This window comes from Hylobates moloch, unplaced genomic scaffold, assembly GCF_009828535.3.
Source record: "Hylobates moloch isolate HMO894 unplaced genomic scaffold, HMol_V3 SCAFFOLD_17, whole genome shotgun sequence".
In the NCBI taxonomy this organism is placed as follows: Eukaryota; Metazoa; Chordata; class Mammalia; order Primates; family Hylobatidae; genus Hylobates; species Hylobates moloch.
Window position 1 is genome coordinate 70,162,362 of NW_026652292.1, and position 12,606 is coordinate 70,174,967.

The 12,606-nt window shown below is 41.5% G+C and overlaps 1 protein-coding gene across 2 annotated transcripts in view; it reads right to left on the reverse strand.

Moving 5' to 3' along the window:
• Positions 1-12,606, reverse strand: part of CC2D2A (coiled-coil and C2 domain containing 2A) — a 135,814-nt gene that overhangs the window by 37,542 nt on the left and 85,666 nt on the right. The window contains exons 19-25 of one of the 2 annotated variants that reach the window (XM_032135876.2): positions 10,753-10,900; positions 8,834-8,972; positions 6,532-6,735; positions 4,782-4,874; positions 3,417-3,508; positions 2,438-2,452; positions 516-683 (exon numbers count right to left, since the gene is read on the reverse strand). In XM_032135876.2, coding sequence (XP_031991767.1) covers positions 516-683; positions 2,438-2,452; positions 3,417-3,508; positions 4,782-4,874; positions 6,532-6,735; positions 8,834-8,972; positions 10,753-10,900 — 859 coding nt within the window. The remainder of the gene's footprint in view (positions 1-515; positions 684-2,437; positions 2,453-3,416; positions 3,509-4,781; positions 4,875-6,531; positions 6,736-8,833; positions 8,973-10,752; positions 10,901-12,606) is intronic. The other variant, XM_032753791.2, reaches the window with a different exon arrangement.

Here is a 12,606-nt window from a genome sequence, read left to right on the forward strand (position 1 = left end):
ATACTCACTTCTCTGAGATCTGTTCCTATCTTTGGGGCTGGTGCTTTTGACCCTGTCTCTCTGGCTATCGGCGATTAGACCATGGATCAACACCTGACCAAGTTAGTACCTTCATACTTCTCTGGAGAAAATGATGCTTAGTTGGTGGTCCTCTAGCTGCATGGGCCACTTCCATCACATGGAGAAAAATGAAGCAAACTCAGAGGGAGGCAAGTGAGAGACCATGGGGCCTCAGGAGAACTATCTTATCCCTGCAGTCTACCATGTAATTCAGCTATACTTCTTGTCCTTGTCCTGAGTTATTTGAGATGTTCTTAATAAATCCCCCCTTTAGCCTGAATTGATGGATTCGGAATCTATTACTTGCAAACAGTAGGGCCTTGGCTTTGCAAGGACCCTCAGCCCCCTGCTGAACAATAACCATGTTAAGAATGACAGTGAGTGTGCTGTAAAGGAGTGATTGACTTGGCTGGGACGCTGCACACTGCATCTCGGGCTGTTGGGAGGGCTCTCACCTCACTGCCGGCTTCCTCACTGGAATGTCGTAAGCTCGGACAATGTTCACCAGCAGCTTTATGTCTCCATCAGACAGATTTTGGGCTGTCACCTTCTTCCGACCTTTTCTCCTTGGCCGCAGTGGTCGCTTTTGTTCTGCCAGCTTGAAAAGGCTTAGGCCCAAAATGCTAATGATTACAGAACAGGATCAGGACTCTAAGAAAAAGAAAGGTCTGCAAAATTCTGAGATGACTTCCCGAACTCTGCCCCATGGTCCTGCACAGGCCCCTGAAAAACTCCTTGTCCTTTGAAGGTGGGTGGAAATAGTCTAGAAATTCTCCCAAATGGGAGAGATCCTACTGCATAGATTGTTAAAACTTATTCTAGCTGCTGCTTATCCGAGGAAGAAAAGCCATGCTCTGGCCCCTAGGTTTCCTGCTTTATCTCTACCTTGCTCACCCACCAGTTCCTCAAACATGCCTATGGTCTCCCACCCTTCACATTTGCTTGGGCCAGTCCTGCAGAGGGAATGCCTCCCTGCATCTTCCTTGTCTGGCTAGTTGGTTGCAGTTTTACCCATCCCTTGGCGCCAGTGTCCACCTCCCCCAGAGAGACAGCTACTCCAGCTGGAAGGGTTACTCTCTCTTCCAAACCTCTTGATCTCCTATTAGCCTGTTCCCTTCACATGACAGTGGGTGTGTACAGCTGCTTAGGCAGTTCCTGGGTTATCTCTTTCACTCTGGAGTTAGAACTGGGTGTGAATCCTGGCTCCACTCTTTGCCCTTGGGCAAATTATTTCACCTCTTTAAGTCTCTGTTTCATCATCTGTAAAATGTGGATAATGATACCTACTTCTTTGGATTGTTGAAGGGATTGAAGAAGGAAGTGTGTGTAAAGCACCCTGACACTGGTCTAGCGTTTAGTAGATGTCCTAAAATGGTAACTATTGGGTTGATGCCAGTGATTAAGGTGGAAGAAGAGGAGGAGGTATAGGGAGGAGGAAGGGGTTAGGGGAGAAGCAAGAGGCTCCTTCTCTCATGTCTCTACCTTTCACGGAGATGATATGCAAGAAACACTTCCTGGAAGATGAAAGCAGCAGAGTCAGTGAATCATAGGAGAAAGGCTCATGGACCAAATAAACTCTGGCCCAGAAACTAAACAGAAACAAAGATGTGACTTTGTATCTGGAAGCTGATGTTAATGGCTGTGTGAAACAGCCAAAGAACAAAGCCAGCTCTGCAGAGCTGGCCACAGGCTATAATGCACATGGTTCTCTGCTTCCTTCCTGAGGATCAGAGCTGGCTAAGTGACCTCTTGACTGGAGCCCCTCTTTGCAAGAGGCACATGCCAGCCGAGGCTGAGGTCTCTGCAGCTCCTGTCTAGGCACTGCTGACAGCTCCTATAAGGAAACCCAAGGAAGTTCCAGGATTCCAGGAGCTGTTGTTCCTGTTTGTTCTCCAAGGTTTTACACAAAATAGCTACCATTTATAAGCACCTCCTATGTATTGAGAAGAGTGCTGGGTGCCTTACATATAACATTTCTAATCTTTACACATATAATATTTACCCCGTATTTCAGATGAAGAAATTAGAGGCTACGAGAGGTGTTATGATTTGCTGAAGGTTCCTTAGTAGTAGGAGGGAGAGCAGGGGTTCAAACTCAGGTCACTGTGACTACACAGCTCATGTTTTTAATCACTCTGCCAGGACACCTACCTAACCCAAACTAGGGGGCCTCAGAGACAGAACTTTGTTAGAGGTCCTAACATGACAACACTCTTCCATTGTCAATGCTTCCTCCCTCCCCTGGAGGTAAGTCCTCCCTGAGACTTTGATGTCTCCATAGCAGTCAGCATGGGAGCATCATGTCAGCCAGGACCATCAAATACAGAAACATCTTAAAGCCAAGAGGGAACTGAAATTAAAAGAAGAAAGAACATACCCTGAGCCTTCAGAACTTAATGCAGAAAGTAAAGCAGAAAAAAAGGAAGGAAAAGAAAAAAAACAAGATGAAAAATCATCATCTATTCTAAGTGTAATTTTCATGACTTTGAAAACATTCAATGACTGGACTGTGGGCCTGGAACAGAGAGAGAGGTTTTGCATGGATTTATGTGGGTGTAGCCTCCTTTCTATATATGGAAAGGGGCTGCTATGGATTGCACATTTTTTTTGTCTCCTTCCCAACTTGATGGTGGAGAGAAAGTACATGCATAGAAAAAACCTTTTTAGGAGACCAAGAGACTTAATCACAGAAAAGGTCATGTGGCCTGCACAAGACCACCAGTATGGGAAATTATCTTTCATCTTTTCTGTATCCATACCCCTAGTTGAAGCCATTTGACAATTATCCAAACTAATGAGTCAATCAAGCAAATACAGTCAATTCCCAATATCTGTGTGAATATCAAATCTTCCCTGCTGTTCTACACTCTCACCAAGCACATGCACCAGCTCTCTGCCCACCAGCTGTGGTGCTGGAACCAGGTTTCCTCGTCCACCCCAGAAGCTTGTGGGTGGGGTCTCAGCCACATCTACTGCCATGTGTCAGGAGAGTAGGGGGAATGTCTGGCACTGGGAGACTAGGATAACAGGAGAAGTACTTGCAGGAGGGAAATGCTGTCAGGTTTAGTTCAATGGGAATGAGAAAATGGCAAAGGCTAATGAAGGTGATTTGGAAGTAGGGGAGGTGAGATGGGCTTCGTTGGGATGCGATGGGAGAGGCCCTAGGAAGACTTGTTCTAATAGAAATCCCTCAACTAATGTCATCATCAGGTATTAACCAGGCTTAATACATTATTCCTGGCCCAAATGCATACCATACAATGATTTTTAAAAATCTTATATGACACCTTTCATATAATAGAGTACAAATAATAATTTTTATAAGAAGTGATAATAATGGCTTTGATTATTTTTACCTGATATTGGGAACTTCTTCTTCTACTATCATATCAGCAAGAAGAAAATACTGTTTTGCAATTAAGAAACGATTTATCACTGATTCTCTAACCTGGGGGAAGAAATCAGCTTATTTAAAATGTTATTATTTAAACTTTATAGTTCACTCTCCACACTCTAAGTTTTTACCCTAATGTCATTTCAGTGTCCCCCCAATCCTCCAGCCCAACTGTTACTTTCCTCTGCAATGCTGGTCTCCTCTTGCTGTAAACGCTCTAGCTTTCTGTACTAGACTGTAAGCTCCCTAAAGTCAGGGGTTTTCCTGTTTTGCTTACTGCAATATTGGAGTTCCTGGCAAAGTTCCCGGCATATAAGATGGCAAAATTTTGCTGAATTAATGAATTAACCATTACAAAAAATAGGGCCAGTCTCAAAACACACATACTTAAGAACTGATTCTTAAGTTATTCCCTTATTCAGAATGATTCACTTCTTAATTCCAGAGGACCTCTGGCTGGGCGCGGTGGCTCACGCCTGTAATCCCAGCACTTTGAGAGGTGGGTGGATTGCTTGAGCTCAGGAGTTCAAGACTAGCCTGGGGCACATGGCAAAACCCCATCTCTACAAAAAATATAAAAATTAGCCAGGCATGGTGGTGTGCACCTGTAGTCCCAGCTACTCGAGAGGCTGAGGTGGGAGGATGGCTTGAGCCTGGGAGGTGGAGGTTAGAGTGAGCTGAGATCACACTACACTACTGCACTTCAGCCTGGGCCACAAAGCCAGCCAGCCCCCTGTCTCAAATATATAAAAATAAATAAATAAATAACCTCTTAAGTCATTTTTTAAAATAATACATGAGCCACAGGGTAGATACACTGGATGGGGAAAATGCACTGTAGTCACTGTAGCATTTGTGGCAAGTTAAGTTTATTGAAGGAAGGAAGGAAAGAACGAAACCAAAAAGGAAGGAAAAAGGACAAACGAAAGGATGTTTCAGCTTTAATTTTTAGTTTTCTAGTGCATAAGGGCAGTTAGTATATGGTTTAAAAACTTTTGTTTTTTTTCTGATTACAAAGGTAATCATTGTAATGCAATGCAACATTCAAATATTAGAAAAAACATGACTTAGAAATTGAATCCCTTATAATTATGACCCATTAAAAGATAACCGCTGATAATAAACTAGAACATAGCCTAGTTGTTTCATATATTTGAAAGGTGATGATAGTTGTCAATCAATTATATATTTGTGTTTATGAGGAAATTTATGCAAGCTAAGTGGCTTGCATAAGCTCACATAGATACTTAAAAGAGTAGAGGACTTTCCACCTTAGGGTGCTGGCTTTTTTCTCCCTATGAAGACAGTTTTATATGATTTTTCTTACCTGCTGGAGGTACTTGGCTACTATGGCCCTATGGGTGTCTATGTGTTCCTTGGTTTCTATTACATTTCTGTCTCGTAACCGTTTCTCATAGTCCTAAAATTAAAAAGAGGCAATGATTTTAAAGCACTCTCTGGTGCTTTTCTTAAGATCAGGGAATTATTTATCACATATGATTTAAGTTATAAATTGTGGTTTTAAATATTTCTTCCACCTTCTTCCTAACTTTTGGTTCAGAATTGGTCTTTGATCCAGTAACCAGGATTCTGAGACAGGTGGCTGAAATGCCTTCCTAGTAGAAGAGAATTCTGTATAGTAGTTACAAGTTAAAACGTTAAGTCAGGAAGAAATAGAGACCACAGAGAAGCTCTTCCAAGCAACTTAGCCAAAGCTCCTGCTTAAGTTTTGCCTTTTCTATTTTAAGTAAAGTTTCAGTTAAAACATTACCATAATCATAAAACATCTGGCTGTAGCTGAGTCAGGTCATCTGCTTGGAGGAGAGTGATGCATACATTTGGCTTTGTCTGCTCAGGCCTCTCCCCTTTTCTGTCAACAAAATTATATGTGTGCCCTGGGAACTGCTATGTTCTCCTCTAATCCCACTCTCTGGTCACAGTTGAATGCCTGGTAGTGGTACCTAACTCAGGCTCGGAGGACACACCTCTGCTGGCTGAAGATACTTGATGTGAACTTGTATGATGTTGGTGACCATGTGGTCAAGTAGAGAAAACCTGTCTGCAAAGGAGGAGCATGATGCCAACACATCAAAGAAGCTGAGAGAGGATGGAGAAGGGTCCTGGCAGCAGGCCAGGCACAGATGCACTCTTGCCATTCACACGTTTTTAGATATTTAATGCTATTTTGAGATTTCATCATCCAGTAAACTCCCCTTGGTGCCTAAGGTAGTTCAAAATTGGCTTTTATCTCCTGTGATCAAAGTCCAAACTAATACAGAGAAGAACCAAATAACCAACCATATTCTTCAAGAATAGTTTTGGCATGAAAAATATTCCTGGTACTAATTCCTGATGACTCTCCATTTACCTTGTTAAGTATTAATAAAAGTGCATGTGTCTACAGCTCATGAAAAGCAGGGAAAAAGAAAAACAAAGTGCATGCATCTGGTTTCACTGGCCTGCCCCACCTACACAGGCCTGTTACCTGCAGTTCCTCAAAGGCTCCTCCACCTCACACGTGGAGGTGCGATCTGCCCTCCTCTGAGTCTTTGTTCCTCCTGCTGCCCTTGACCAGGATGAATGCCCAGCCCTGTTCCTTTACCTCCTTCCTGCCCCACCCATCCCATGGCTATTCAGATCCTATCCCTCTAGTTTTCTCTTTAGTGCTTTACCAGTGTGCTGAGTACACGACACTTAGTAAATACTACATTAAAATGGAATTGAATTCCTGACTAAGGCATTCAATAATTAGCCATATTAATAATCAACTAGCCATATTATTAGCCATATTTACCCCTAAGATATTTTTCAACCCTACAATTCTAATTGTATGCAGTTCAGTTGACTCAGAATCCTGGTTACTGATTAGTTTATATATCATTATATTGAGGCGGAGAGATTATTTAAATGGTGAATTCAAGAAAAAGCATGGAAAGGTTATGTATAAAAGTGAAATAAAATAGAAACCCCTATTGCTAGTGACAACATAACAAAAACAAAATACATATACAGTAGTATACCTAACAGCACAGCAGGTACTTTGTTATTTTATTAACCCCTCTGTGGCAGTTTCTTACCTGGAATATCTTTTCCGTAATTTCTCGGTCATAGACTGGAACTTGCTTATAATTTCGGAATTCTGGCACCTCTTGGCTTCTAAGGTGAAGAAGCCTAAATCGTTTGGACCTATTTAATTCTTGATCTGAAACAAAGTTAAACTCCTGTTGCAGCTGCTCCAGTCTAAAGAATTCAGGGACATAGGATTCACCACTGGTAGCAACCTATAAAAAACGGAAAATGCAAAACTCCAGATGACAGTCAGATCTCATCCAAAGAAACTTGGCGCTGAGTGTCAAGGAACATTTAACAGTTTTAGATTAAAAGACTTGAAAGACAAAATACTTTAAAATATAATAATAACGAGTCACATGCTATTGTATTCATTTAGTAGCTATAAACAATACCACAAATCATTTTCCAAACAATAAAAATTATATGTTTCACTTTTGGTATTCATGCTTCCCTAGTAGTGTTATTATGCAAATATACAGACTGAAAAAGAAGGGATTTGTGCCAGACTACAGTGTATTACTAGGTGCCTACTAGAAATAAGATTACCCATATACATATCGTATATAAAATCGAATATATGACTTTTTAATGTCATGCGCATATGCAGATAAAGGCCTCAGAGGCAGCTGGTCAGCTCTACTTGGCTCCACAGCCATGCTTTCCTGACCCTGAATAGCACCTCACAGCCTTGGTCATTGAGAAAAGTTAGCCAGAGATGGATCGAGCCCAGCCAGCCTCCAAGGCCCCTGTGCATTGTCTCAAGAAGGCCAAGTCTGACACCTCTGAGAAGCTGAGCAGATGTGGACTGCACCTCACCCAGGTGCTGCCTGCCTCTCTGCTTGGTGCTTTGCTGGCTGTAACCTCCTCCTGAGCAGAGGGAAAGCCAGTGCCCCAAGATGTGCTGGGGCCTTGCATGGGAAAGGCAATCCTGGTTCATAACAAGAGACCAGTCAAGAAGGCAATCCCCGTTTTGTTCTTTGATGGGAAAACATATAGTTAAAAAGAAAATAATGAAAGTGACGTGTCTATTGAAATGTGATTTGAAAACTTTACATGGAATAGACTACGTTTTAGGTAATATGACCCAATCTTCCTAATATTTCTATTAGGCACACTAAGGTGTATCATGTTGAAGGAGAGTTTATAAAGATAAAAGTCAGAATAAACCAAGGTTTGTTATGGGACTCGGAAAAACTAGAACCAAAATGAAAATGTTCATACCGGCTACAATTATCCTATTGATAAACAGATACTGATAGCCATGATCATAAGGATGTGTTGCTAGGGCTACCCTCTGGATTTACCTACTTGTTTATTATGGTTTTGTGTGAATAATGAAGTTGCCAATAAAACCAATTGTATTCGATACCAAGAAAAATAAACTAATGTTCCAATTTATTTGTAAATTCACTGAAGAAAGAATTTTGAATATTATGGTAGATATGAGCAATTTATCTGGTAAATACTTAAGTGAAACCTAAATGATAACTAATTAATCAACAACAAGAAAACAAAACAAATTTTCCCTAAAATGCCCCATCAGTGCTTTAAGTTGTGATGAAAAAAGCAAGTGTCCTGAAATCAAATCAACTTGTTAGCTGAGTGACCTTAAGCAAATAACGCTGAGTTTCTGAACTCAGCTTCCTCTCTGGAGAAGGGAAAACAAAACCTTTAGGAGTTTTACAGAGGTTGGAGGTAGGAGTGACAACAACAACAATATTTACTGCTCACAAATTGTGTGCCCAGATAAAGGGGTTTTGTTTGTTTGTTTGTTTGTTTTTGAGATGGGAGTCTCACTCTATTCAGACTGGAGTGCAGTGGCAAGATCACAGCTCACTGAAGTCTGAACCTTGTGGACTCAATTGATCCTCCCACCTCAGCCTCCTTAGTAGCTGGGACTATAGGCGTGCGCCACTGTGCCAAGCACATTTTTACATTTTTTGCAGAGATAGGGTTTCATCATGTTGCCCAGACTGGTTTCAAACTCTTGGGCTCAAGCGATCCTCCTGCCTTGGCCTCCCAAAGTGCTGGAATTACAGGCATGAGCCACTATGCCCAGCCGAGCTAAGTGTTTATCTGCAGCTGTTTATTTCCTCATGACCGCACTATGACAGCAGCACAGGGCTTAGAAGCACTGAATACTTGCCTGGGTCCCATAGCCAGGCAAGAAGCAGAGCTGGAATTCAAACTTGGCATTCAACCCAGCACCCATGTTCTTAAACAGTATTGTGTAGGAGAAGACAGTGTAAAGGAAAATTGTGTAAAAGGCCAAGTCAAGAAATGGCGTGTGTGCCTCCTGCTACATACCGAGATTAGCTGCATCAAAGGGGCATTGTTGGGGTCATTTGGGTCAAGCTTGGACTCTGCTGCCCACTTGGCCAATTTTTTCATGTCCGTCAGTCCTGATGTGCCAATAGATGAGATGGCATCTGCTTTCTTCAAAGCACTGAAAAGAACAGTTGATTCCATGAGACTGACTTGACCACAGAACAGTTTGCATCAGGACCTCAAGTTCTAGAGACAGCATCACTTAAGGAAGCTATTATCCTCCATGAGAGGAAATGTTATCATAAGGAAGGATTTTGTCATTTTTCTTTACATGATGATGGCTATTAAACATATTATAAGGACAATAAAGAAAAAGGAATGGAAGGACTGCAGATATGACTAATTCCTACAACTCTGTCCAGTGCATAAAAGTGCCCCTCAGTCCCTGGATTCTGGCCAGTGAAGAGGAGCCTCTGTATCTGGTGCTGGAAGCCCACAAAGCCTCACATCCCAGGCCGCTGGGGCCCACTATAGCTGAGGACAAACCAAAAGAAAAAGAAACAAAACCAACTCTTTTTTTTTGAGACAGCCTTGCTCTGTCGGCCAGGCTAGAGTGCAGTGGCACGATTTCAGCTCACTGCAACCTCCACTTTCTAGGTTCAAGTGATTCTCATGCCTGAGCCACCCAAGTAGCTGGGATTGCAGGCATGTGCCACCATGCCCAGCTGATTTTATTATTTTTTTTTAGTAGAGATGGGGTTTTGCCATGTTGGCTAGGCTGGTCTCAAACTCCTGATCTCATGTGATCTGCCTGCCTCGGCCTCCCAAAGTACTGGGCTTATGGACCTGAGCCACCATGCCCAGCCTTTTAGGTTTTACCAAGTACTAAACAACGAACTTAAGCACCAGCTTTGGACACATGGAAATCAAAGGAAGCCACAGTAGTCAGCAAGGTTGAGCTGGGGCTTTATTAATAGTCCTGCATATCTTGTTACTCACATTGTGTTTTACCTTCTATCCTGAGGAGTTGAAAGCTTTACTCCCCAGGAGATTTTTCTAGCACTAAACACAAGTGAAATGAATGCAGACATCTTACATTCAAAGGCATAGTCAGGCCTCCACTGGAAGTGGCTTCTAACTTAGAAAGCACATAGCAGCATCTCCTTGTGGTTTTTATCACATAGACATGTGTGGTCGTTATGGGGATTGAGAGCATCAAGGGAACTAAACGAGCCCAATTCTGTTTTTCCACAAGTTGAACATGACAGCCTGTGACTTGCAAAGTGTCTTTTTGATGATCACAATGAATCCTTTTATTTTAGAGATGAGGCACCTGAGGCCTGGAATGGTGAAATGATTGACTGTAGACACATCTACTGGGGAATGACAGAGAGAGGCTCTGACAGAGGAAGACCCAGGCCACGGGCTACCACAATCTAAGCTTCAGGGACAAGCATCAAACACAGGGAGGGGCTGGCCTAGGGTGAGGCCCAGAGTGCCTTTCTTCTGTTCTGAGTAGAGACTCAAGGATATAGCGATCAAGGGAGGAGACTGGAGAATGGGGACTTTCATGTAAACAGCAGATCCTACACCAATCATCATTAGCAACAAACCTTTACTAAGGGCCAAATATATACAACTGTGATGCTGTGCATCTCCCCCATCTGTAAAATAGGGGAGAGAATACCTCCTAGAGTTACTGTGAAGATTAAGTTCTTTTCACTGTATCTAATACCGATAAACACTTAATATTTCTTAGGCTATTAATATTTTAATTTTTTGGACTAGAGGTTATTATAAAACATTTTTTGTTTTTACCTTAAGAATAAAAAACTCTTGAAAATACTGGCACCTGACAATAAAAGGAAAGAATATGATATTGCAGGCTTTCTTTCCCCTTGGGTATCTTCAATGATAGCACTAACATTGCTCAGCAATTTACTCTTGCCATGTATTACCTCCGAAATCCGATGTTCTGCTGTGACAATGGAGGAATTAAAGGTATCCCGTTTTCTCCAATGGCCCATGCCACACTATGAGACACTTTCCCTGAGGTCATCAGAGTCAGCTGGTTACTGCCATCAGCTTCAAATGAGAAGGGCACTCCTAGGGAAACAACAGATTAAACAGGCTGCTGTTTAGAAAGAGGGGCTGAGCCTAGTCCTGGCAAGAAAGCAGATAGTAGACAAATGGAACTTGGAGTGGGTGGGGGTGATGAAGATGGAGCATGTGATTCAAGCCAGTGTCACTGAATTTCTTCAGGTGATGATGCTGACAGCTGCTCAGCTCTGTCTCTGATGGCAGAGAGTAGACATTCTCATGACGCACTCTCGAGTGGGTCCACCTGCTTCACAGCTTTGTGACCTTGGACAAATTAGTTAACTTCTCTGAGCCATAGATTTTAATGTATAAATCAGGGATACTAAATAGCACCTTCTTTGAAGAGTTATTTCAAAGACATTTATTTACTTAGTCATTCAAAATACTTATTTGAGCTTCTACTTCATGCCAGGCACTATTGCAGGCACTGAAGATAGCGCTAAAGAAGCAAAACTGGTAAGAATCCCTGTTCTAAAAACTGAGAAAGAAAAGAACTTCTGATCTCATGGGGTGTATATTTGAGTCAGGGAGAGAAGCAATACTAAGAGAAATAAGAGAAATACTTAGTATGTTAGAGACTGTATGTAAGCATGTTAGTATACTAAGAGAAATACTTAGTATGTTAGAGACTAGTATGCAAGTGCTAAAGAGAAACAAATTAGGGAAGGTATATAGAAAATTTGTGCTTTGGAGAGTGGAGAGGGGATAAACTTTTAGAAGGGGTGGCCAGGAAGGCCTCAATGAAGGCGACTTTTGAGTAAATGGCTGAAGAAAATGAGGAAGTAGAGGTAGAGGTGTATTATTTTGGGAAAGAGCATTACTGGCAGAAGGAACACGTGCAAGCACCATAAGACAGAAGTGAGGAACAGGAGTTAAATAAGTTAATATTTGCAAAGCACTTTCACAGTGCCTGGCAAATAGTGATCACACAACACATGTTAATTATTACTAAGCTGTTGTGGCTACAGTAAACTCTCACTGATTTGGCCTCTACCAATGGGAATTTAATGGTAAAAACGCTCTGGGCAGTTATTTAATCAACTGAAGGAGAAGATTTTCAGGCATTAAATGAAGTAACTCTAGATCTTTCCTTCATATTGAACATCCTATCTTGATCTTCAAAATAACCTTATAAGACATTAAAGGAGCTATTAATAGATCCATTTTATAAATGAGGAAAATGATAATGCAGAGAGGTTACATGACTACCAGAGTCTCACAGCTTGCGAATATCAGAGCTGGAACTAAAACCTACGTCTCTAGACCTGAGGATTGGATTTGGCCTCAAATAAATAATGCAAATAAAGTTCCAGATATAAGTCACAATAAAAAAACAGACACATGAGGAAGCAAGACACCATAAACAAGAGGCAACAGAATCAGACCAATAAGCAGATAGGTATTGGAATGATCAGATACCTAATATTTAAGAATATTTTAAATATATTTAAATAAATGAATGTATAAAAGAAATGATTGAGAGTCTGAGGAAAGGAAAAAAAAGCTGTCAGAACTGACCACACTGATTGGGAAAGAACTAAACATAATTTCCAGAGTTGAAATATACAGTAATTGGAAGGAAAAGCAGAAAGGATTAGTTCCAATAAGAAGAGACAGCCAAAAAGTGAATTCATGGCTTGGAGGACAAATTTAAAGGAATTATATAGATTGTAGCAGTGAAAGAAAATGACAGCAAAGGTAATAAAGAAAGG